The 27,333-nt window shown below is 41.8% G+C and overlaps 2 protein-coding genes across 2 annotated transcripts; both read right to left on the bottom strand.

Annotated features, from left to right (window-relative positions):
* Positions 1-50: 50 nt before the first annotated feature.
* On the bottom strand, positions 51-15,857 carry ttyh1 (tweety family member 1; the record flags this gene model as incomplete). The annotated part of the gene is made up of 14 exons (XM_079226925.1): positions 51-1,022; positions 2,173-2,251; positions 3,813-3,980; positions 4,727-4,866; positions 4,960-5,052; positions 5,151-5,243; positions 5,524-5,579; positions 5,760-5,835; positions 7,190-7,262; positions 7,372-7,467; positions 9,358-9,692; positions 11,374-11,485; positions 14,072-14,301; positions 15,723-15,857. The coding sequence occupies 14 exons, from the start codon at positions 15,855-15,857 to the stop codon at positions 939-941; spliced, it is 1,770 nt and encodes a 589-aa protein (XP_079083051.1). The 3' UTR covers positions 51-938.
* Positions 15,858-21,006: 5,149 nt separating this feature from the next.
* Positions 21,007-26,790, bottom strand: leng9 (leukocyte receptor cluster (LRC) member 9; the record flags this gene model as incomplete). Its single annotated transcript, XM_079227287.1, has 7 exons — positions 21,007-22,969; positions 23,056-23,173; positions 23,633-23,873; positions 23,964-24,290; positions 24,374-24,498; positions 25,029-25,122; positions 26,610-26,790. The coding sequence occupies 7 exons, from the start codon at positions 26,788-26,790 to the stop codon at positions 22,310-22,312; spliced, it is 1,746 nt and encodes a 581-aa protein (XP_079083413.1). The 3' UTR covers positions 21,007-22,309.
* Positions 26,791-27,333: the final 543 nt, after the last annotated feature.

Here is a 27,333-nt window from a genome sequence, read left to right on the forward strand (position 1 = left end):
AGGTTATTGAAGTTATTTTTATTTATATTAGACTCTTGAGTGTAAAAGGATGCCATTCAAAAGGAGCATTGATAACCATACAAACTCAATTCAAGGGTTAACAAGGTCAGTTGGCAAGGACGGGGGATTCAATGAAATCTCCAACATACCAGACCATATATACACAAAACATCTTGGAGAGATCTGAGAAACCCAATGCTATACATAGTTATTATTGCTAGTTACGGTAGGGCTACTGCAGCACCAGTAGTAAGAATCATATTGCTATGTATCTGCTGTCATTGCATGGGATTTGTAGTTCTCCACTCAAGACTTGAGTGGCAGTTGTAGTTTTTTTAAAGAGCAGATGTTCATGATTATTCAGATATTATAGACAGTGAGATATACAGAATACCATATGGTAATACAAGGAAAATACAGAATTGCCACCTATAAAAAAGTAATAATAAAAAAACAAGATACCAAGTGAAGGAACTGCATTAACCATTCACAGAAAAAAAAATGCGTCTTGTTGCTACGTGCCAGTGTTTTTCTACAACAATATTTATATAAAAAATTAAAAATAAATTGGTGGTACTGATACATTTAAGAATATAAAACTACAACGTAGTAACGTCAATACCATTCTGACTTGCTTCACCACTGTTCACAGTTTACACAGTTTAGACAGACGAGGGGAAACAATTCAGACCAAGTGGACTTGGTTCATATTTGCACAACCATTTTACCTGCATTATCATTGTCGGTTATACTTAGACCCGTTTCTTTTAAGTGCTTTTAATAATAATAATAATATTCAGTGGTACTGACGTTACGCACTTTGAATTCACACCTAGCATTCCTTTTATTTAGATTAGTTTATTTTTCATTTCAGTAGTGTCCATTCATATGAAAACTAAATGTTTTTTTTCTATACATTTCCTAACAAAAAATGATAATCAACGTGAATACAGGTTCCTCGAATGGGTGGGATTGGGGTGTGATTGACTTCCCCCGTAACCAGTCAGCATGCTGGGAGAGTACTGTACGTCCAGAACAGAAGCGACGTTGCGATGGTCCGAGGCAGCATTGAGAGGAGAGAAAATAAAAGAGAGAACAAAATGTGTTATTCACATGTGATCAACTCAAGAGTAGAAGACATCACATGTTTAGCTCACTATCTGACCAATAAGCTTAAGGATGTTTATGGAGAATTTCAACTATTTCAAATAAAACTCAGAGGAGAAGTAAAGCTGTAAATATTACTGCTTTACTGTATTACTTCTTCAAAAACAGTTTACAGTCAGTCAAGAAGACTGTAATGCAAAGAAAATGAACTCAACATCAATTACATTTTTTGTTCTCCAGATTTCAGCTGCAACACATTTAGTTTGCTCATTTTGTCCTTTCGGATAGCTAAAGTGTCATCACAATACACAGTTTGGTACTGAGATAAATATGTGGCAGTTTTTAAAACTCCAGACTCCATCTGCTGAGGAAAACTGTGAGATGCGACTGAAAGCTCCAGAAAAAAGCTAGTGAGGGGACCTTTTAGATGAATTTATGAAGCGTTTAATTTCATATTACTGATTTCCTTTCTTATTTCCTTCTTCAATCGTGAATGTTGACAGCCAATTAAGTCGATTATTTTGACAAAAATAAAAATACAACATCAAGGCCCTCTTGTTAGGTTATTCTGAAGCTTTTAATGTATAACATGCTCTCCCCAGTGCATGATGGTGTTTGTTCAGTTGTTACAGAGATAGCCGAGTTGTCATGAGACTATAAGTTTGGTCATGTGATAACATGTGGTCATACTGTATATACCCAGTGCATCTCCTTCAGCCATTGAAAACTGCCAAATTCACACTGAATGTTGCTTATATTCATTTAAATTGTCATGGTCAATGTTAGGGGCTTTGTTTAATGGCCAGATAGTGATACTAAAACATGAAGAGCTCCCTCATTTATGTTAGTAACAAAGAGACAACAATAAAATCAGGAACAGTGAAAATGTGGAAATCCTCGTTCTTGTTTCTGCAGGTTTTGAAGCATCAAAAAGAGCTAAAGGCCAGCCGACAGGGTCCCTCGAGGTCACCATTTTGGTCCGTTTATTACTGATTATTAAAGCGGGCGTGTGCAACGATAAAATGGCACAGATTGCGATGGCGTCACAAGTACAGAGGAACTCACAGAGGGGGGTGGGGACTGCCTGTCAGTCAAGGGTAGGCTCTCATAGCCAGGGTTGCCATTGGAGGAAACGTTTGGAGTCCTGTATAGAGATAGAAAGAGACAAGGACACAAGATAGAGAGAGGGAGAGGAGGCACGGAGGATGAAGGAGAGAGGGAAACAGGGGTGAGACACATTGAGAAAGACAGAAGGGACGGGGCGACGGGAGCCAAGGACAGGTAAGAGGAAAGAAGGAGAGAGAGCGATTAGAAATATAGTGCGGAAGAAACAGCACTCAATAAAACTAGTAGGTATTAGTACTACTGGCACTCAAACAAGGCACTGAGAGCACCAGCAGCAGGCGTACAGTCCACCCCTGACTGACGATGCACTGCAGGATTTATACAATAATCTGCAATTACATGCATTTAGAGCTGGGTGTGACTCACCAGTCCCATTTCAGCTGTAATGTTGTTTTCCTAATGAATCTGTTTATCTGCATGATAAACCCCAGAAAGCTTTTAAAGCAATCCGGAGTAGATTCCATTTAAGAGGAATGGACTGTATTTTTAGTGCTAGCTGAGTTTCTGAGCCTTGACAGTTTGGTTTAGTCAGTATCCTTGTATTTTTGTGTTAATATTAGATACGGGAGCAGTCAAGATGATCAGCTGGCATTAGAATAGGAAGTTAAATAGCCAATGATTATGTTTCTCAGAGCTCGGATTAAGCTTGGAAACAGAGAGGGAGAAAGAGAAAATAATAAGATGAGAAAATTGAAAGTGAGAAATAGGGAGAACCAAAAAGGATATTGAGGTACGCTAGAGAGCGAAGGACAGATCCAGAGAGATAACTTGAGAGATATGGACAACACAGTGAGGAGACAGATGAGAGAGATGCAGAGGGGTGGCTTTTTTTTGGAGGGGGGTGGGGGGGGGTTACCTATAGTCAACCTGAGCCTCACATCGCCGGAGTTTTTACGAGCGCTGCCTCGTCAATGACACCCTCCCCCCAACACAGCAGTAGTCTACTACTGTTTAGGAGACAGGACGCCATTTGAGACAAGATCTGTGAAAATGACCGAGCGGCCTACATCGTCTGTCCTGAAACACTCGACAGACGAATTGACAGACACACAGACAGACAGACAGACCTCTGGAGTTGTGTCTGTTTCTCTGCCTACACTCTAGTCTATATTAACCTGTCTGTGTGTCTGTCTGCAATGCATGTGCTTAATCTGGCAGCTCTGTGGATTTGGACTACATGTCTATATAGAGTGTGTGAACCTAGCTGACTATACTGCACTTCAACTACTCTGTAGTAAAGATAACTGTGCAACATCTGTTATGTATATCATGAATACAATGAATGCTGTTTGAAGAGGAAATCTGTGATTTCTTCACCGAAAAGACTATGTGTCTGCACAAAAAACGTCTGAATAGTGCTAAATTAGTCTCTATGTGTTGACTAGAACTCTGTGTACATCCTGGACTTCTTACAATCCCTGATCTGGGGGCATCAGTATAACAGTTGCCCATTGGTACAAATCTCGACACAGAAGCACCAGCTGTATGCCAAACTGTATCTACGAGCCTCCTCCTCCTGCAACATCTGGGACGTTCTGTCTGTCTGTCTGTCTGTGTGTCTGAGTGTCTGTGTTACTCACGGGAGGGGCGGCGCACTAGAAAAGGGGGGTGTCCACCCGGCCCCCGGGTAATTATAGAAGGGGGCCATGGCCCCTCGCTGAGACCCCGAGGCCGTCTGTCTACGTGCCTGATGGGAGGTGAAGGGGTCCTCACTCTCGCTGTCCGAGTCTTCGTACTCCTCTGATTCACTGTCGTCGTCCATGAAAGAGAGAGAGAGGGGCATGTGTGAGCCGAGAAACGATGAGTACCAATGTTCCTTGATACTGTATTGTCTTCTGTATTCATTCTTATAGTTTCAATAAAAAACATATGACAAGACATCTCCATGATTATTTCTGTCACTATTCATGATCGGTTAGACTCCAATATTGCAAAGAATATAATATGCACGGTTCAGATGGTAAAAGCGACGTATTCATCCTCAAATAATTAACACAGAAAACATCAACCTACAAGACTGATGCAATAGCAGCACTGATCACAAACTACCTAATCTTGCTGTTAGCTGACGACACTTGAAGAGGATTCTCATGGATTTCAGAGTATCTGGAACTAACTACCTACTCCATAAACATCTCAGCAGATCCCACAAACCTGTGCCACGGCTAACAAACCCCTGAACATGCAAAAAAAAATCTAAAAATAGAGTTGAGAGACAAACTATATTATTGGTGTTTCTGTATTTGACCCTTATTAAGCATGGTAACTTTTCACTTGAAAATTGTCAAAGCTAAATTTCAACCAACTCTGCAATATCTTTCCACATTTTATGCCAGGCCTCTTTAGTTTATGCTCGGCAATACAGTGTTTAAATGAGTGGGAGTGTATGAAAATAACAATGTTGTATTTGTCCTTATTTCTATTAGAAATTGATAGAAACAACTGTCACCTATACCTTTGCAGTACGTACACATATTCACACCCTCCCTCTCACCTGGGGAAGCTCCTCCAGGCGCCGGGCAGAGAGCAGAGGATGGCGGTGAAGGCCAAAGCAGAGAGGAAAGAGTAAAGGGAGAGGTAGAGCAATCCCTCCATCCCATCGTAGCACAGGCCTTTCAAAGAGTCAATGTAGTCCTAAAAGAAAATAAATAGATACATCAATGAATACAAATAATCAGTCATTTGGTACTCAGCTTTTCTGGATGCATGCACTGCGCTTTGGGTTACCTTATTCAGACCTCGGCAGTTCAGCAGTGCCACCAACTGATGAAAGTTTCCCTCTGTGGAATTGAGTATCTGCTGAACCTCCCTGAGTGACCTCTGCCGTGACGAAAACATTGGAACCAGTTAGAAAACTATCTCTGAAAAGGCGTCCAAAATGTTATTTCTTAAGCATATGCTTAGACACTATGACGTACCTCAGCTTTGGGGAACTGTGTGAGAGCATTTCTGTCCAGACTGGAGAGGTGTGTGTGAATGTTTGACAGTGCCCTCTGCGACTGGGTCAGCAGCTGCAGCCAACAAGTCAGGAGGGTTAAGCGCTTTTAATTTGCATTTATGCTCAAATATGCCATTAATATGCTGAGCGAGTAGCTATTTATCTGGTGTGCAAATCATTTAAGGACAGGACACGCAGCAACAGCTGTGCCGCCTGTCCTCAAATAATTTGTCCTTGGGCAAATCTGATATGCAACCTGTTCACTTATATCAATGAGTGTAAGAGAGTCAGCTAAATGCCAGCATGTATGAGTTATACACATAAGACATGTGACTGATAGGAGGTCACATTACCTGCTGGAACGGACTGTTCATGCGCCTGCTGCAGGTCAGGTAATAATCCAACACATCTGAATGGCCAGCAAAACACCAGTGCACAACAGATCAGTGCATAATAGAAGAGATGTGGGGACATTTAACTGTCATTATATTAGATTGTGCTGACATACGCACATTTGGGAGATAAATCAAGGGCATTGCAGAAATGGGAAACAACTAGAAATGTGTTCAGAAATAGGTTGCTACTGTACCTGAGCTGGTCCCAGTGTTGAAGTGGGTGGAGTTGACTACAAACGTGTTTGGATCTGAGCAGAAGTCACTGAGAGCCTGTCAAAGCAGCGGGAGAGAGAACAATGATCACAATGGAAAGGTTAGTAGGGATACTGACCGACTGAAGTACTTACTTCATCAGATATCTGACAGCAGCTCACAATATAGTGGCAGATATTTCGATCTGCCTGCCTCACATGCTGACCTGGATAAACCTTTTCCACATCATGCTGGCCTATATTTTGTTAGAGGGTGCACTCAGGTCAGAGATAGCACACCCACAAACGCTCTCAGCTTGATGTCGCCCCACCAGAAGAGGGAGTGAGAGCCACACAGTGTGGCTGACAAGAAAAGCGGCGACCCGGGACAGAATAAAGTGGGCCGGCCCGCAGCTGGCCCATTGTTTCCCTGTCAGTGACCAGGGACAGAGCGGCTCTGTGTGGACCCACGGGCCTTGGGACCATCTCCCGCCAGCTCCACATGACACTGGGTCTCTTAAAGTGGGCAGCAGAGCAGAAAAACAGCCACCATTGACCCTCTTCAAACACCCCCGGACTAAAACCGTGTCCTCCTCAGAGAGTACGACCAAACTTCACAGAGAGAACTCAAAAAGGACACTCCTCTGTTTTGAGACATAACAACTCTCTCTGTGCTTTGTTCTTGATAAATGTTACAGCCTGGATTCATGCCTGTAAGACACAGCACACTGGGGGTGTTGTCATGTTCAGGCGTTAAAAACAGAACATTGTGCAGCAGCATGTTTGTGAATTTTACTTTCACAGGATTTACTCGCACTTCCACTTCTTGCATGCTCAGTCTGAATCCCAGAGGGGCCGAAGTACAGCAACAGCTTCAAGTCTTGCACTGCTGATGGCAAGCTGATGGCTATCTCTCTCTCTCTCTCACTCTCTCTCTCTCTCTCTCTCTCCCTCTCACTATTTATGTCTTTCTCTCTCTCTCCCTCTCTCTCTAAATGCACTCTCCTGCTCCTCCTCTCCCCTCCTCAGTCTTATAAAAAGCACTTCTGTTCATCTTCCATCTTTACTTCTCAAAGCCAAACACCCACACATTTGCAAACACACTTACACGAAAAGCACGCACTTTAATGCACAAACACAATTTGTTCACAAACGCGCTTGTGCACACGCGCATTGAATCTTTAATCTCTGCCCCATTTTCCTGCCTTTTTGGTCCTCTGCCACGACTGCAGCGTTCCCTAGGAGGCAGATCTTTTCACAGTTTAGCACAATGGCCACAGAACCCCCCCCCCCCCCCCAACTCTCTTCACTCAGCTGGAGCCAGCCCATCCCTCCCATGGCAGTCCCATTCACTTCCTATTCCTCCAGCTCTTCATATATTCGCTCCCTCCCTCCAGCCTCTTCTCACAGAGCAGTTTACTGGGTCTACTCACCACCACAGTGGCGGTCTCCAGGCCCAGAGAGCCCCAGCTTAGGAAGAGAGCCAGCCACGCCAGCACGGTCATCCTGTGAAGGGAACAGCACACACTCTTCAGCCAAGATGACACCCTAACCATCTATCCAGCATTGTATGGTCTGTGTCTAAAGATAAAAGTGTGTAAGTGTGTGTACTCACAGGATGAGCAGCCAGCGGGCTTGCTTGGCTAGTCCCAGCAGAATGAACAGACACACTATGAGGTCAAGCAGCAGCAACAACACATATGATAGCCACCTGCAACAAAGAGACACACAAACACACAGAGAATGCCATTACATTACAAACTGTTATAAATGTTTATGTATGCAAGGTTATTCTTGACCTAATAACAAAAAATTGAGGTCAATTTAAAGTTTTTCCCATAGCTTTCAAATGTGTGAACTGTGAGAATACATGTTGTCAAGGCACAGTGCAACTGCTATGTAATGCTGTTTGATCACTACAGTGCAGCCAGAAAGTTGTAAGGAGGAACTGTCATTTTAATTGAATTCTATGGTCTATTGTTTTATGTTGTTGTTGTTTTCATCTCCGTTTTTTAGTATTCTTTCACAATGTTTAGATAATCAGAGTTGGTTGATAAGGATGAAAGTGCTTTCATTTTGATGTGTTTACTGATGAATACATTTAACCTTGACCCTTCAACTGCTCCTCCAAATACAATGGTCAGACTTCATTTGGTATCCTGTGTGCAGTTGATCCAGGGGGAGACGTGATGGGGTGATACGATCTGGATGTGAAGTTCAGTGTTGAAGTTTAGTTTGAAGTTGTTCAGAGTGGCAGCAGTAGAGCTCCTCACAGAGCAATGAAGGCAGCTAAAATGTGTCCCGGCTCGTCTCATTTTTCATTTGCAATCTTAAGCTTGGCATTTATTCATTTATTAGTTTTGACTGGTTCTCCTAGCCAGTACGTTCTTGGTGATGTGTGAATTATGCAGCGTTCTTTTCATCCCATTTTTCCCCCTGATCTGGGATTAAAACAAAAGCTATCTGTTTCCACTGTTCCATAAATTAAAACTAAGTACAATAAGATTATTGGGTTTCTGTACAGTACTGATCTGGGACATTCACATAATGCGTGTCTGTGGTAGGACTGAGTAGCATGATCTGCAATTTAAGAGACAGGACTCAGGACACAGGACTTCACTGTATGAGATCAGGGCGAATGTGAAGTCCGGTTGAGGTTGAACCTTACTTCACCTCTCACTGTTTAAATGAGGAATGACCACATTGTCTTTGTTCGCTGTGTGTGGTTAGTTTATAGGAAGCAGTACTTCCATGTTGTTATGATTATGTAATATAAAAGCATCCCATTGACCCGTTAGGAGCCAGAACATTGTGGCCCTTTTGAAAAAAAAATTCCATTGCATTACCTCACCAAACCCAGGCATCTTGATAAACATGCATCATTTATGAAAGGCTGGTTCAAATAGTTTCCTCAGCCTCAACACTGTCGACAGTGTTGATAAACAGCCTGTACGTCTTGATAATTGTGAAATCGATCCAGATGGTGTACGCTGCTACAAATCTGCTTATTTACTACATTAACTTGTCAGAATTGGAAACAAGGCGCTGGATGCAACTAAAGTTAGCAGCCTGTTAAACTATTGGATCGTAAAACTGACAGATCACTAATAGTGAATAATGAGTTTTGTAAATAGGAAGAACAAGAATCCAAAATGGAGTTTCGCCATCTATTTAGTTGGACATTTTGGGAATCATTGTTTCTTACGCATATACATTGATGAGCAAATCTATCAGAGGTCAGATTATCAGCAGAAAAAGGACATGAACAGGCAAACTTATTTCCCAGAGAGCTGACTACCGCTGTTTACTATTGTCATTGTAGCGATAGACAGCATTTTCTGGGGCAAATGTAGGAAATATGTGCTTTCTTTACAATGTAGGGACTAAACAATATGGAATCATGCCGAAATATATGTGTATAATATTTGTATTGTATTGTGGGCCATGTATCTAGATGAAGCACTGAATCATCTGGGATGCACACAACCCTAATATGTATGCAGGAACAGAACCAGGCAACACTTAGTATAGTTTACTAATGACAATCTATGTAATAAATCTATATCTACTAGTCAGATGGAGATCTGGACTGCATCCTCACCTGTAGTCCTCATTGACCATCAGTGTGTTGGCCGCCCAGCCAGGTGAGAAGGGGCTGGGCATCAAGCCGCCGGTAGGCACCATTGTCGGGGCCATAGAGGGAGGGACTGGAGTTAGAGGTATGATGGACGCCCCGCTGACGCTGTCATTGCCCAGGCCTGCATCCACACTGGCCCGAGCCAGGGAGATAGAGGAGAGGAGGTTGATCACGTTCTCAGATAACCTCCGGCAGTTCCGCGTCGATGCCAGGAAGGGTTTACTGCCAGTAAAGAGCTCCTCCATTGAGGTCAGAGGGCCAGAGACAGACAGCTGCATCCCAGAAATTGTGTCTGAAATCTTGGAGTGGGAGGAAGACCGAATGTGAGAGGAGTTAAGTGGGAGGGAAACCACAAAATATAAACCGTGATGCCCATAAAATGGTTGTCAGTTCAGAGTGGTTTTGTTATGGAGATAGAGAACTTAAGATGATGTGCCTCTCGGTGCCTCACGTTGCTATTGCATGTCTCTCATTTTAACACAAAGTACTTTGCAAAGTAAAAAAGGATTTCCTTTCACATGAAAATACTTTATAACACACAATAGAGGAGATCGTAGATTGCAGCAGTACAGAAACAGAATTGAGCACACTCCTTTTGAGACATGTTGTATGTGCAATCATGATGAATAATTTGTGATCTGTCTCATTCAGAATGGGGTCATTTAAGCCTATTGTCTACAGGGACTGCTTTTTAAGAAAGCTTCTGTCTTTCTATTCAATATCTGATTTTACCTGTATATGCATTTCTATATAGGACATACCTGTTACATACATGTACATAACTGAGTGTATAGTCTTAGTTTTTAGTTTTAGTTCAGCTTTAGTCCATGTTTCTTCTTCTTTAGTGTATGATCTTTCCGATCTCATCTTCTAGCAGCATCATTTCTTTTCTTCTTCCAGTTAGGTTTTCTTTTGGTTTCGATTTCAGCCAACTTCCTGTTATTTTATCCCTATTAAGTTTTTTCAAATACTGAATACATATATCTTTCATTAATTTCATATATCAAGGGCTACTTGTGATATTAAAGATTTCACACAAACAAAATGACTTTCTAAAAATTGTAGTAAATGCAGAATAACATAAGGATTTCTATAAAGATTGAACAGTGGAGCGGACACAGGGAAAATCTGTAGTTCCCAAAGTGGGTGCAGTGAGATCCAATATTTGTTTATTTTTGATGTATATTTCTAATTCAGTTTCACGACATGTTTGATTTTTTTTTTTTAAACAACAAACATGACCATTAAACATCAAAATCACTGTATAAAAAACCCTATTTAATGTCATAAGACCCTCGACAGCTAAAAGAGCTGAAATTAAATCAATGCAAGATGTCATCTGTGCATTTTACTCTGCTTGAGTTCAATATCTATTTGAAAAACTGCACAGCAAGAGAGAAGTAAAATTGCTGACTTCTTTTTCACTGAGCGACAGAGCAAAGGCCAATATTACATCACTTAATATTTATGTTAGTTCATGTAGGTCACATTTTATAGCATTTTTCTTTGTTTTGTTAGTTCATAAAAATCCTTTGATATATTTGGAAGTTTTTTATAAGAAGATTACACACGTCTGCTTGTTGTGTGTGGTGACACGAGGCCAATCAAAATAATGGAGAGGATCAGATCAGATATCTGGCTCAAATTTTAATTATTGATATGTTTCTTTGATATACATGAGATGAACTCATAAACTCATGTGTTTTCTATATTGCTGTGTCCTCCTGACCTGTATATTCTAGAAGGAGGACAGTTAGCAGTCTGACACATAAACCACTGTCTGGCCACAAGGAAATCAATAAAAAACAGTTTGTATCTGATTTACTTTCTGTCTGCAGACCACATGTGAGCATGAGCACAGACATACACACACACACACACACACACACACACACACACACACACACACACACACACACACACACACACACACACACCTTACATATTCTGACAGTTTACTTGTGGAATTGCAACACTCACCAGCAGATCGATTGAAGCTAGCGTATAATTGGCTGTGAGGAGAGACGAGGTCAACTGATACATCCCATCATTAGCCTCGCTGTTGCCATAGAAACCAATGCCGATGGCAACACTGCAAAGGGAGGGAGAAAAGGAAACATGAAAACATTGTGGGAGGTGTATACATACGTATATGTGTGTGTGTGTGTGTGTGTGTGTGTGTGTGTGTGTGTGTGTGTGTGTGTGTGTGTGTGTGTGTGTGTGTGTGTGTGTGAGACAGAGAGAGAGGGGGATAGAAGAACAGATAGCAGAGGCGTAAATCTAATGTTTAATTCAGTGTGTATGTACATCTTAAATTAATGTGACACAAGAAGATCGAGCTGAGAGGATTGGATGTGTGTGCTCTGGATGAGCATACCAGCAGTGGAGCGCAGGGGAAGGAATAAACAGATGATGGGGGAAAAAACGGACTCTTAGCACTTAACGGTTAAGCTTCAGCAAGGAAATATTCAAAATGTTAAACAGAGCGACATGTTTACATATCTTTCTGTTATTCAAATATTCAGATTAAGGCTCGGGCCAGATGTTCATCAAATCCCCTCAAACCCGAGAGGAATGGTACGACCCAATCTCCCACAAAGTATGTGACCCAGATTAGAAAGCAGGGGGGAAAGGAAAAAGGAGGAATGTGTGTCTGTGTCTGTGTATGCTTTGCATTTCAAGCTGCCAAATGTGGACGCTGTCTAACGCAGCTGCATTTCAAACGTTTTGGTGCTTGTGACAAAAAGGCCGCCGTCTGGAGGAAAGGGTGTCACATGAAATATTTTCAAGAGGTAAACTGCAGCATCATTTTTTCATCCTGTTCAGCGCAGAACACTCTTGTATTGAGCATCAGAGGAGGAGAGGACTACATTATATTACGGTCCATGAGGGGGAGACACGAACCACATCAACCTACAGTCTGTACATGATGACATCATAATGACAGCTGAAATCAGATCCCCGGTACATTATGTTCTGTGATATAACAAAACAGCCCCAGTGCAAATAAGCGTGTGGGAAATGGACTGGGAAATATAATAAGCATTAAATTGCACTATAATTGTATCACAGCACACCGCTGGACCTGTAGCTTTAGATATAAAATGTCTGATGGTCAGCAGAGCTTCCCCTCCGTGACTTCCACTTTACAAGAGTGTTTTGGACAGATGTCAAGCAGCATTTCTGTATTAGGTCCACAGCGCACTGACTTGATGACTGCATGGTCCCCAGATCTGAGGGGAACACCGGTGGGTAAATGACTGCTGTACTGTAGGTGGGCGAGCTGTGATCATCCTCACACACACAGCTATGAGGAAACCAGTGAATGGGGAAACACACACACACACATACACACACACACACAAACTGACACGCACAGGGCTGTCACAGGCCTGTGGTCGGTAAACAGCAACTTAACGTGACCATCAGCTGTCACCCAGGTCTCCTCTCCAGTGACATTGGTGACTGTGTGAGAGACTAAAAAGCACATGACGATGGAGAAGTTGACAGACTTGTGATTCACAGACTTGTTGTTGTTGTTCCAATTGAAAGGACTGTACTTAAGTAAAATGTTGAGGTACTTGTACTTTATTTGAGAATCTTTAGCTTTTATTACTTTACTACTTATTTATACTTCAACTCCACTACATTTCCGAGGGAAATATTGTACTTTTTGCTGCATTTACCAGCTATAGTTTCTAGTTACTTGTCAAGATTCTACCTAAAAACATAAGATAAGCGTCAGAAATACAATGCATTTTAAAAGGTTTAACGAGTATTTCACAATCTTTTTGGATTGTGACCCTTTGTACTTACTACTTGTACCCCTGGTAACATTGCAGACATCTATGAGTTGTTTGCAGTTTCAACGAAAAAATATTTCACGTTTAAACTTCTCAGATGGTTTAAATTAAAGGAATAGTTCAACATTTTGGAAAAATGCGGAGGGTTAGATGAGGAGAGTGATGCCACTCTCGTGTCAGTACGACAAATATGAAGCTACAGCCAGCAGCAGATTAGTTTGGTTTAAAGACTTGAAACAGGGGGACAGGCTAGCTGTTCGCTTCTGTTTCCACTCCTTATGCTCATCTTAAATAAAATAAACTAACCAGCTTGCTTGCTCATGAGTGGTGTCAATCTTTTCATTTTACCTTCTGTAAGAAAGCATATAAGCGGGTTTCTCAAATGTTGTGACTTCATATTAATGTTTCAAGCTCAAAGAGGTAAAATAGTCCCCCACAACAAATGATATTAATGCTATAATTTAACAATGTAAATTATGAGTGGTCAAAGAAATTGTAGAAAATGTAGAAATACCACATTACGAAAATACACCACTTTAAGTCTTGCCTTCAATTATGGTGCACCAGCAAAGTATACTTTAAGTATCAAAAGTAATTGTGATATTGTTGTATATGTACTGTGAATACTGGGTTATCATTCCAGGTGCATTAACGTCTGAGGGACATTTATATGTTGTCGCTGGTTAAGGTGCTAACTGATTGCTTTGCTGGGTTGTTTATCTTGTATTTTATTGTGTATCATATTTTAAAGGTCTGTAAAAAGTAACCAGTGCTTAGTTACTAGAATTAACTAATACTTTAAGTGTTGCTGATTATGGAGTACTACTTGAGTAAATGCAGGACTATATTTACAGTGTTGCCCTGAGGATTCTCACCAGCACAACGTGACAGACGCCACCGCCACCCACGTGACACAGCCGATGCCCCGCCCCTTCTTCCCGCTGTAACCGTGACCTGTGCTGGCATCTTCATCCTCCTCCTCCTCCTCTGATCCCTCGCTCCGGTCACCACGGTGACAGCAGCAGTAGTGTATGAGGAAGGAGAGGACCACCAGGAGGGAGATGACGAGAGCTATGGCTGATAAACTGGACAAAATCAGCAGAGTCTAAGGAAAAGACGAGGAGCAAAAGAAAGGATGAGTCATTGAATGTGAAAAATGGCACTTTAATTTCATTTTTTTGTGGAGAAGAGCAATTTGAGATGAAAAAATACCAACTAATCCTAATATGGTCCCGCCCCAATTAAGTAGCAGGAGATGGTGATTAAAAAAGGTATGAGAATAGAAATTGTGTGTTTCAAATAGGCGGTTTAAATCAAGGATACAGATACACACTGCACGCAACAAACATAGATGGAAATTTAATGCAATTAATTTCAGATGCTTCTTGACCATTCATGCTTATTTCAAAGGCCTTAACCCATGAATCCCTGATCTGCATCAGAGTGAATATTAATGTCACTAAGCCATATCAGACTCTGCTTTTGATCAGGCTCCATGTCATAAAGTCAACATTACTGAAATGCTTTTTGCTCCAACGCATATCTACAGTATTATCCTTCACCCATCTGCCCGTCTGTCACTTCCCATTCCTCCACCTTCTCTCTACTGTATCTCACCTCCTGCTCTCTGACGCCCCTCCCCATCGCTCTACCCCTCTTTCCCCACGCTCACCCTCGCTCCCACTCTCTTTCTCTCCCCCACTCTCTCCTCTTTTTCTTTCTATCCACACCACTGAATCTCTATTAATAATCTGTGACCTACTTAAATACATTCACTGCCACTCTCTCTCACTCCCACTCTAACTCTCTCTCTCTCTGCCCGGTCTTCTGCAACCTCCTCGCATTACTCATTCCCTCTCTCATTCCCTCTCTCGGAGCACTTTCAGTCCCTTTTGTCTTTCTGTTCTGCAGGATAATTTGCGTCCCCCCCTCTTTGCAATGCAGAGAAGTCACAAACAGCCACTGTGAGACACTGCTGGCTGGAGCGTTTTGTATGAGAGCCTGTTGGCGGAGAAGAAGGATGAAACCTTGCATTTTGCAGCAGAAACTACACCGTGCAGAAACCTGCTAGAGGACCATGTTGAATCTCATGCACTCCCTGAAACCGAATTGCATAAAATATCTCATCTTTGCAGGCACAGAGGCAGAGGTGCAAGTGACCGTTTGGAAGAGTGCTGCAACATCTAAAGCAAGGTAGACAATTAAAACAGATTAGATGTGAGCTAAGGGGTTCCTCGAGATCTTCCCATCAATGATTAGGTCAATGAGTCGGCATGAGAAGTTTTTTTTTAAAGACTGCAAAAGCCATCATAGCTCTGCCGATTGCAGTTACATTTAGGGGTTTATGGAGCAATTTTAACTGTGATGTAGAGCAAATTGGCTATTATCAAAGTCACTCAATTGTAGTACAGTACACCTGTAGAGTTATAACTACAAAGGGGAAAACAGGGTTGTAGATATTATGCAATGTGGCAGCTCAGATTGGACAGTTACAGCACAGCATGTGGTGTGGCAGGTGTCTGTTACCTGCTGGTACTCCCAGCTGTCGGGGACAAAGAGGTTGTCCTTCATCTGCATGGTGAGGTCCAGCCGGGGGAGGGCATGACTCAGTCTCACCCACAGCGAAGGGGTATAACTGGGCACCGTTGTCATGGCAGCCATTTTTTACTGCCACTGGTCCCCCTCCTCCACTCTGCGGGAGGGAAGGAAAGGAGTGTGAGAGCAGCCAGGATGCGAAGCAAGAGCAGAGGAGAGGGGAAGAGGGTAAGGAAGGGTGAAGGACTTCCTGAGCTGAGAGGACAGAGAGGTCACTGCGAGCGCCACAGCCACTATGTCCCTTCTCCAACCGGGCTCAAGAGAGGCAATTTATGACCAGTGATCACCTGTGCAAAGTAAGGGTCAAAATGTCAGCCACAGTCACTTGAAACAGGCTCTTGGGAGTGTAAATCAGAGTACATACCTCCCTCAGAGCAGAGGCTGAGGCGAGTGTGTTTTTGCCTGTCACACTTCAGCTAAAACAGGGTTTGGCTTCACTGATCTGAGATCAGTTCCTCACGTCGACATGATTGAATAAAGCTAACTTGGTACTAGCTTTACCCGCCCCACTATTTGTATTAAGATTTCAAACATAGCCTAATTCTGTTGAGCATGAAACGTGCTCAGAGCTCAAACAACTTGTCAATTAATTGATAAGTGAGGTGAATTCATTTTGTTCATCATTTCAGTATTTTAATCAAGCAAGCATTGTTTCAAGCATTTATAATAGTTTGACATTTTGTGTCAGTTTAATTTGAATATCTTTGGGTTTTGGACTGGAAGAAAGACAATATTTCATAGTAACCTTTAGCTCTGGAAATGCTGAATCGAAGAATCAAAAAAGTAATCAAAAGATTAAACAACAATAACTGTTACTAGCAGCCAGAGGGGGTTTGCCTTAAACACAGGGAGATTACGTGACTATAGCAAAAGGCTGTTGTTCAAAGACCTCTCCCTTATAAAGGGTATCCGCTATAGGAGCAGCATGGATCATATAGGGATACATGGGGTCTTTGAAGAAGTCTTAATGCAGAGTTAATGCAGGAGAAGAACATTGCATAAGGCACCAAGAGGACCATTATACAAAACATGATATATCAGACTGCATCATAAACCAATGCTTACTAAAGCCGACCAAGGGGGAGAAAGTAGGGTAAATACAAAGGGCAAATCCGGTTAGCCAAAACATACACTGGAATCCTCATTACAATGACGGAGCGGAGGGGGGGGGGGGGGGACAGAGGGCGAGCCTGGTCGGCTTCTGACACTGGCTGTCCAGATTAAGAGACGTCAGCGCTTTACTGTTTAAGAAAGGAGCATTTCAAGACAGCTCAAGAGAGGAGCGCACAGACGACCATTCACAAACAACAGCACTAATGCCTTAAATACAAAGGGTTATACAGCTCAGCTCAATGCTGATATTACAGACTGATTCAATTCTGCATTAGAATAAAAAAAGGATCCAATGAAGTCAGATAGATTCTGAATTAAAGGCTTTTATTATCTTTTAATGCAGCTGTTATGTATTCAACGCAACACTCAATCAGCACAGTATTCTACACTGATGAGGCTTTTCACTATCCCCATTGATTTGTGCATACTGTGCATGATATTATTTAGATTTAGCCACATGCCAACGCCAGACAATTTCCTCATTCAGATTTGGGGCGTTTACGGCTCAGAACAAGTTAACAGCTCGCCCACTGGCCAGACAGGGCGGCTGTAAGCCCATTACAATAAGCCTGTTCACCTTAATGGTTACAGCAGCCCAACTGTCACAAATCAAATCATTGCCAACACTCCATTTCCCTTATTAAAATTGTGCTGAACATAATGGTTCACACGCTGTGAGAGTTGCATCCATCCACCATGCATCAGCAGTGCAAACAGATTGTGTGCTGTTATCTATGCATTCCTTCATAACCATTTATCTTGAGTGAATGCATTAGATTAGATGCATTTTAGGAGCTGTGAGGCCAGTCTATGAGCTGCATTTATTAGACTTTGGAGACGATAAAAGCTTTTTGAGAGGCATAATAATCAAGTGAGGGAATAATTCCACAATCAAAGGAGAATCAGTCTACCTGTTGAGATCACCGGCACCAATGAAGTGGGTCAATATAGAAAAGCATTTCCTGTGATACATGACTCATTGCACTAATGATGATTTTCACCGTGAGGCAAATGAGAGGCGGAATACAGCATATACAGTCCTTTATCAAACAACTAAAGATAAAGAAATATAAATCCCCAGCATGCAAGGGTGTTGTCTTTCTTATTGGGAGATCACTTCTCACACAAAATCCATTCAAGATGTATGAAGGAACACACAGTGGGGCCAGACGTCAGGTCAAAGTTCAGGTAGGATTCTCCTGCAACCCAGAAAGTTATTGAAGCAACTTAATGAGGTGCTGATGGAAGTGAGGGGAGGGGCGGGTCACGGTCCTCTGGAGCAGCAGTTACTCAGCAGTTGTCACAGATAGGAAGTCTCTACTTGACGTGATGTCTCCTGCCAGCTTATTATCATGCCTTTTACCATTGCATAACTGAAGACACATAAATGTGATTTTGAGTGCAGTCGGCGGAGAAGAAAAGAAAAAAGATGCAGACTAGGAGCGAGATGGCAAAGAAAAACCACCTACTCTCTCCAAACCGTGAGCGCTTAAGAAAAAACAATAATTCTAAAAGGAATAATTCTGCAGCGTTCAGACTGCATGGAGCTCAGACGACACAGAGAATGAAATCACTTGCGTGATATGAGACTCCATGATGTCTGAATGTAAAGAAAAGGGCCATTTTGTGAAGCAGCTAATGAGAACCAGGCTGAGGCATCCCTGTCAGCTGAATTTAGGATCATCTTTAGCAAAGAAAATTCATCCCCAACTTCATCTTTTTATGGCAATACAACTCTCGTGTATGTGAGCAGAAGATATAATTAATGTAGTCCTTTTGCTGCTGAAATTATGCACATTTCCAATTTGCCACATAAAATCTTTTACGATGCACATTACAGCCAGAGTGGTCGTCTAACATCCTCTTAACAACAACCTTAATGACTGTAATTTATGAGAGAGCAATACAATCGTATCATGACACACTGCATCAGCCAGGAGACATTAATTAACATCTCTATGAAGGGTGCAAAGTTAGTTTTATCTCCTGATGTGAAGCGACAGGAAAAAAAACGTCACTTTCACTGTGAAATGAATGTTCAGCTCCGCAACAATGAACCTTCAAAGTGAGTGCAGCTGACCAAAGGTAAGTGAGTGCAGCTCATAGACAGTAAGTCAGAGTGAATTAGTGCTTTGATGTGTGCAAGAGTCCAGCATGACAAGATGATGGTGACAAAACGCTTCCACACGTCTGACCAAACGAACCAATGCAGAACAAAATGTTAATATTATCTTGCAGATTAAAACAAATAGTCCACAACACGTTGAGAGGAAATGTGAGAAAAATGAACCTAACTGGGTGGGAAATAATTGGATGCAATCAAACAATTGCAGCGTCTTATTCTATGGGAGGAGATGCATCCAATAGTTTTCACAGTTGCAAATATAAGCCTGAATCCATTTTGGCAATACGGTGTAATGGTTTCATGATCATCCATCAAGCATATTTGAAAAGATAAGCATTGATCCACAGAAACTGTGATGTGGTGTAATGTGCATTCATCATATTTCACTTGATTGAGGATTCATCTTTCCACCATATCAACAATTAAGCCATAATCCACAGAACAGTGAGATCAGTCTCTTACCTCAGTCGGTTGTGTTGGGAGGTTTCTCTCTCCTCCTCGTCTCTTCACTTTGCCGGTGTCCGTAAAATATTAACCCACTCAAAGGGGTATACTGCCAGCCATCAACGCTTGATGCTCTTGAAAAAACATCATCCTGAAAAAATTGCTTGGAGACATGCCAAAAAAATATGTCAAAATGGGTGTAAAAAAAGAGAACCAATCATTCTTGCAGTTATTGAAATGTTAAATAGCCAATAATTGAATGGTTGTCTGGTGACAGTGAAGAGGTGCTTGTGTTGATGGATGAGAGAGGAGCTCTCCGTGAGAGCGAGTGAGTGAGAGAGACAGAGAGTGAGAGAGAGTGAGTTAGTTAGAGAGAGAGAGAGAGAGCGGGATTAAGATTGAGGAGACACCCATAAGGGACCCTTTATCGTTGCATTGTAGCCCATCGTAGCTTAACGCCCAAGCGACTTCAGAAACACGGCAGCAACACGATATTGCCCAAAGATAATTAATCTGTTAACGGGGATTAGGAGAGTCTAACCCCAAACTCACTTCAAGCTGAGGCACACTTGTAATGCCGACCCCACCACCCATTCATGCACACTCCCATCAACCTGACCAATCTCCGTTCAGACCACCAAACTGAACCCTGACCAGAAAATGCATCCAACTGTGTGCTCTAGATAATAGTGAAAATAGAATTTAAAAAATCCACTCACATGTTGTGTTCAAAAATAGTGAACTCCTGTCTATGACTGCACTGTTTAGGCTGCGACGTGTCGAGAGCTAATGTGAAGTAGAAATGCACATAGAATTAGAGTAAGAGAAGCGAATAAGCACATAGATACATATGGGGAGGGGGAGATGCAGAGGAAGGCAATATGAAAAAGTGGGTTCCCAGGGAGTGATGCTGAGAGAAAGAGGAGGGAGGGTGAGAGATGGTGTGAACAATGAATAGAGAGGGGAGGGGGGGAGAGGGGGGCAGCATGCAATGGATTTTTAGGCAAAACCAGCTTTCAGCGGAGGCTGCAGAACGCCATCAACACTGATTCAGTGACAAGGAGGCAGAGGAGGACGTGGTAGAAGTGATGAGAGCATGGCTGATGGAGATGATCTGTGGATGATTTGACTGAGAAATGCAAATTGGAGATATAATGGTGTAAAAAGAGTATGGTGTTTGTCTGGCATTGGAGGAAGAGGGGCAGAAGCGAGCGAGCAAAGAGGGAGGGGGCGGCGATAGGTTTTCTGTGTCACTGAAAGAGAGTGGGGGAAGGGAGGCAGGGGGATAATGCGAGCGAGGGAGCAAACAGTAGCGAGCCAGAGAGCATACTCACTGACTCATACAGCCTATGTATAGTGCATGCATGTGTGTGTGTGTGTGTGTGTGTGTGTGTGAAAGAAGACAGAATTATAATTATGTATGCAAGAGTTGTTAAGGGAGCGTTTACGTATGTTGAACCACGGCAACAGTACCGCATCCAGGCCATCCATCACTGCACTGATAAAATATCACCACTCACAGGATATAAAATAACCAATTCAATATTTAATGTCCTTCACAATCTCGTAGTTATAATTCATGGCAAAAGGCATACAAAGTCATCGTTCTCGTGGAACTCCATCCATGCAATATTTATATAAAACAGATTAATTGTGGAATAATGAGCTGCAGAATACAACTATAGTTGATTCATAGCTGTAAAGAAAACACTACATAAACAATTCATGTCGGACGCACAAACATATATGGCAGTTGCATATGTCCCGTCTGCGTAGTTTTAACAGTTTTAAAACAGTAAGATCCAAGTGCAAGGAGAAGTTGGCCCTGAACACAGAATTTGGCCCAACAGAGGAGAAATAGAGGAACAACATGTACATTCGACTAGAAGTTTATGTTTAATGCTCCTTTCCATCTTGACTAAGGCTTCAACTAATGTTTATTTTGATTACCAACTAGAGATTATCTTCTCAATTAAACTATTCATTCTGATCAATAACATTGTAGAACATTAAAATACAACAATAAATAAACCAATTTCCTAAACTTCTGAAGGCCATGTCTTTAGTTTAACAAATAGTCATAATAAAAGACAAAATGAAGAAGCATGTTCTTACCATGGAGATGCTATAGAACAGAATTGATTAATCTACTGATCGATAAATTAACTAATAATTTTAGTTCGGATTTGTTTTCTTTGGCAGTTGTGGCCAAAGTAGAGTACTGTAGTGTATTTTACATTTACTGTAAATCAACTAAAGGATACCTACAACAATAATTTGTGTTACTTTGCATTACTACATGAAAAAAAGACAAAGTACAATTGATATACTTGTGTTCATCTGTTTTTAGCCTTTATATTCTGTTATTAAAACAGGCAAAGTAAACATCTGTGACTTTGGCGAGTATTGGATGTATTGTGTCAACTTCCATTATAAATTCCTTTTTTATGATTATGTTATGGAAACTACATTCAATTATCATCTTGCAATATCAACAGGACTTATAACGTAGACCCTTAACACATTAAATTGCATTCATTAGATATATTTTTTAATTATACAATAATTCAAGTGTAGTCTAGCCATTGTATCCCTTTACATTTTAAAACCGTAATATTGAACTTATTGTGTTTGTTGTTAATTTACTCCTTTTAGGCCTTACTATAAAATGATTTCACCTGATTATCTTTAAAAGTGCACCTTATTTTAATTAATTTAAGAATTTAAAAACGGACGTGAGATTTGGTTGATAAATCCACATGTCTAACAGGTCTTACCCCCGTAGTACCAACATACATGTCTGTAGTGTGTGCGTGTGGAAGAAGCCACTCTTCTATCATCGAAGAGTTACCGTGCACACGGTCTCATAAAAACCATCTCCTTCAGAAAAGCCCATGGCACAAAGATGTAAGGTGTTTACTGGCAGACGGCCCAAATTTAAACCCTTCCCCACCTTTAGGTCCCCGACCCCTTCAAAAACCCTGTCTCGCTCATTGCCCGCTACCTTGGCCAGTGTAAGATGGAAGCGCGGGTTGTAGGAATGCTTGTGGAGCCAGCCCTCCTTCATGTAGGCCTCCTGCAGGCCACTGTTGAGCTGCTGGAGGTGAAGCTGAGGCTGGGGGCTCAGGTACAGCACCCTCCCATTGAAATGCTTCAGCCTCACAGGGAAGGTCAGTGACACCGGCGGGTTACGATCAAAAAAGGCGAACCGTCGGAGGACCTCCTCAGCAGCGGCGACCTCAGCTGGGCCGGGCAAATTTAGGAGAACCATGGTGACGTGAAGGCTGGGGGCGGCCTGCCAGTGAGGAGCAGAGGAGGGGAGAAGATTTGTGATCTCCTTCTGCAACTGCTGGAAACAGGAGAGGATAGCTGGAGTGTTGGCCCTGAAGGTGATGAAGTGCGTGGGGCGTTTGTTCGCAGGGCGACCACCACGCTGCTCTCTCTGCTCCAGAGGTGCTGATGGATTCTGGCTCACGTTCAGGGCTTGGGGAGAACCCTGTGTGTAATAGAAGAGAGAACCACTGTGTTAAGCATGAACTGTAAATGTAGAAACAGAAGGTATTTCAATTGTGATATACCCACCGAAGCATCTTTGTCTTCCCAGTTTTCCTTCCACTCTGCCAAATTCTCTTCCTCATCCTCTTTTACACTTGCTTCCTCACTTTGGGAGAAGGACGTTTGGTCTTTTGAAGCCTCAGGTCTAAAATCAAAGTGAGTACAATTATTCAAGAGGCAGGATGTATTTTTGCATGATTGCTTACCAAGTCCCACAACATACATGTCCTAAATGTAAAATGTTATTACTTATGGACATGGGGAAAAAAGCAAAAACATTTTCCATGTCCCTGTCATTGTGTCAATTGCTTATATACCAAATATATGTAAAAAATGATTAAATCATTTCAATATCAAATGGTGATGAAGTAGTGGATATGCACTGCACTTCCCCTCACAGAAAGAGGGGCCGGGGTTCAATGTTGTTGCCGATCAGTTTTCTGTAGAAAAAAACAACTGTGCTCACTGCTCTAACATCCGTTTCACTGTGACTTTAACTTTTCATTGAACAAACAGGCAGAGTACAGAACATGTAAACAATAAAAAAAACTATTGTTGTTATCTGTTCTCAGTTAAATTTAAATAATGAACATGATCTCCAGACCTTATTGCAGCCTCCTGCATAACACATGCTCCTCCTGATTCCTGTTGTTCCTGAGAAGTGTCTGCTCTGCACTTTGAAGCTGGTTGTGTTGAGTCAGGGGTCTGAGTATTCATCCCACTCTGCTTCTCTTCCTCCAGATGTGTGTTCTCAGTGGGAGCACACTCCTCTGTTTCACTCTCTTCCTGCTGGTGCGGACCCTCAGCGGGTGGCTGGTGTTGTTGTTGCTCTTCTGTGGAAATTTCTTGCAGAATAATTTGTTATACTTGGTTCAGCTTGGTCAGTCTGTATGTCAGTTTGTATCTGGTTGCATGTACGGTGGGAACACTTTTACCCTTTACTTCCCCCTCCCCTCCAAAGGGGGGAGCCAGAGATTGACCGGTCGAGCCGAACACTCTGTCAGTCCTGCTGTGGCGGTCCCAGACCCGGTGCCCTCTGTACGTGAAGTACTGGATCCTGTGTTTGGGCAGAGCCAGCTCTGTCGAGTAATCACAGTCGCAGGGGTCGGTGTCCCAGCTGAAGTCCTCGAAGGGACGCTCCAGCACACCAAGGAAGCGATCCACATACCCCACTACAAATTCTGCTCCATCCAACGATGAGTCCCACAGGATGCGAGAGATAACTTCATCAGCTGTGCGCATGCGAGGCTTCTTGTTCACCTCTGAAGAATAAGATATCAATTAATTAAAAAGCTAACACATTAAAACAAATGTTTAAAATAAATCTGATGACACAAGGAGTGACCTTTTGCCTCGAATTTGGGCTTTGTTGCTTTGTTCACTCTCTTCTTGGATTTTTCCATCTTTTCTCCATCCTGTTTGTCATCCTGGTCAGGTGATACGGCCCCTGAATCATCTATTGATGGGTTCCTAAAAAAAGAGATGACACACATTGGAAAAATTTCAAGTATTAACATGTTAAAAGAAATGCTCTTTGTCATTAATTCCATTTGACAGAGATTAACCTTCATGTAGCGTGTTGAACTTTGAACAGCACACATATTTAGTCATGGCTACGTATCGGTGTCTGCCTGGTGTAAAATTTAAGCAGTGATTGACCAACAAAAATAAATACACACAATATACTTCTAGACACTCTGCAGATAGAAATGAGCAATAAGGAATTAGCGTTCAGGCAGCCATCCCTTTAATACTAGTTGTTATGCTACAATGATTTTCAATTCATAGAGGCATGTGAGTTTTGCTTTAAAATGGGTTTTAATAAAGTGAACATGTAGGCGTCCATCTATCTAATAGTGGCCACCTTGGTTCTGCAATAATTTGTAAAACCATTTAGCATTACTAAAAATAAATGATGTACATGTTAAGAATCTAACTTAGAATAAAAGTCATCCTTCATCGTGCTGGTAAGGTTGCTGAACAAGGTAAAGCGAGCAGACCTGTGAGAGAAACGACATCTGTGGCCAAAATGACACTTTCCCATCAGGAAATACTGGCACATGTTGACTCCGTTCTCGTCCCGTTCTGCTGACTCTATGAATGAGAGCGACAGAAAGAAAGACTGAGTGAAAGTGAGTGTAATACAACTGTAATAAAAGCCTGTAATGAAATTGAGCAACCTCTTAACATGGACTCTGCATTAAAACATGTAATTAAAGAAATAAACACAGCAACAACATAAATAAAAGTACATTTTTGGCCAATGTAGTCCTGCGTAACACAAGCAGCCTTGTCTTGGTTTGGGGATGCTTGCCATATCATTATGAACCAATATGTTATGTCTTTCTCAAATAAGAGTTTGTCATGTAAAATATCCACCAACATGAATACTCAACCTTTACTTAACAGGCAGAGGGCCCCAACAGGCTGTCACGCAGTGGTCAGGATGTCCTCACATAGTATATGTTGACTGTTTACTTAAGCCCGTAGGATGGATACAGTAAAATATTAATATGCAGTACTTTGTGAAAGTCGTGCTCAGAGAAGGAAATGGGGTATCTGTTTCTGCTGTGTGTGTTGTCATTGTTAATACATGGTTGAGTTGGGTCTCCTCTATGAGCTTCCACGTCAGTGAGATATGTTTATGTGTGTCTGATTACACGTAGATGTTAAATTTACAGACCTCAGGAAATATATGATCCCCAATCACGTACCATCAAATACTGAACTCATAAGAAATTAAGATTCCTTATGATCCTCATCTAAACAGGTCTGATATTACTGATATTTAGGAATAAATGAATATAAACAAGTGATGAATCCCAAAGAGTAAAACTGGAAGTGGAAAAGGATTATGTGTATCACACTATATTTCCTCTTTAATACACTCCCAAAGACTACAACTCATGTAACAGGTGGCAATGACTCGCCCCAGAAGATTCAAATGTCAGCCAAGTAGGCTGTTGCCTCTAAACTCAAACACATACCACACACCCTACGACGCTATGACCAGAGAGGAAAACTGGATGTGACTCACGCCCCAAATTCTTTAATTATTAGCTGCAATATCTTCCTTCCCACTGAGATGGCATGACTGCAACAGGTTGACCAGGTCACGGGAGAACATGAGAGTTCAGACTGGAAGTGACTAGACACAATAATAGTTAAGAAGTGTCATATTCCTTCAAGCATTTGTCTGGATTTCAGCCCAGTAATACAAGGGAGGAGATACAGACTGTCTCGAAATGGATCTGGAGGTCAGAGGCAGTACTTGCAGCTCTTGACTCATTCAGTTCTGCCTTCCAGTTTTTTTTATCGTTTACCAGAAATCAAATTTTTCACAGTAACACAGAAATGTAATGCATGGGGAATTTGAATACAGTCATTACTTGGTAAAGAGTAAAGAGTAAGACTGATTTCAGTAATAGAGAGTTACTAACACTGTAGATATTAGTCTCTATGAAATGTGATACATTATGTGGATTTACCTATTGGTATATAATATCTCAAAAGAAGTTAGTATGGCTTCAGAGACCCATTTGACAAACACTAAACGGTTACTGTGTATCAGGCTTACTCACCTGCTTTGGCTTTTAGGGTGTCTTTGGCACTGTTAAAGGCAGCTGGGACCCCTGCCCCTGGACTGGGTGGGTCTGTCAGGTGGGTCCCCTCATCTGGACTGGGTGGGTCTGTCAGGTGGGTCCCCTCATCCCTCTGGTCCTCTGATGGAACAGAGGCTATTTCTACTCCGTCTGCTGCCATGCTCAAATCTGTGATTAAAAAGGCAACGTTGCGTCAAACCTGTTTGCCGCGTCACTTTGTGTTTGCTGCTATAATAGTTTGACCTGACGTAAGAACAAAATAAAACCGGATACTCTTAAAACTTAACTAATGCGGAAGTGGTTGTTTAGCCATAAACCAACGGTTAAACACCTTTCAAAATGCAAAACTCCTTGAGAACTTAATCGTTACATTTAGATAATATATACACAACTTAAATACGTTTTTAAAAATCACCTGTAAAATATTTGTAGACATACTAACCGAAGGCGCACACGATTCGGACTTGATTTCGCCCTTTGACTTTGACTTTGTTGTCGCAGAAGGAATCATGGGTAATGTAGTTCAAATGTGTTTTCGACGAGAAATCTCTTCAAGGAAGCACTATATGAAGCTGATATTTGCGAATACATTCGTTCTTCGTAGAGACTAGCTTATTGCTATAAAAAATAAGTGAGACATTTCCGACTCAACGGTTAAAACTACGAAAAGGCTCGCGCAGCTAACTGCCATGCGTTATTTCTG

This window comes from Taurulus bubalis, assembly GCF_910589615.1.
Source record: "Taurulus bubalis genome assembly, chromosome: 12".
In the NCBI taxonomy this organism is placed as follows: Eukaryota; Metazoa; Chordata; class Actinopteri; order Perciformes; family Cottidae; genus Taurulus; species Taurulus bubalis.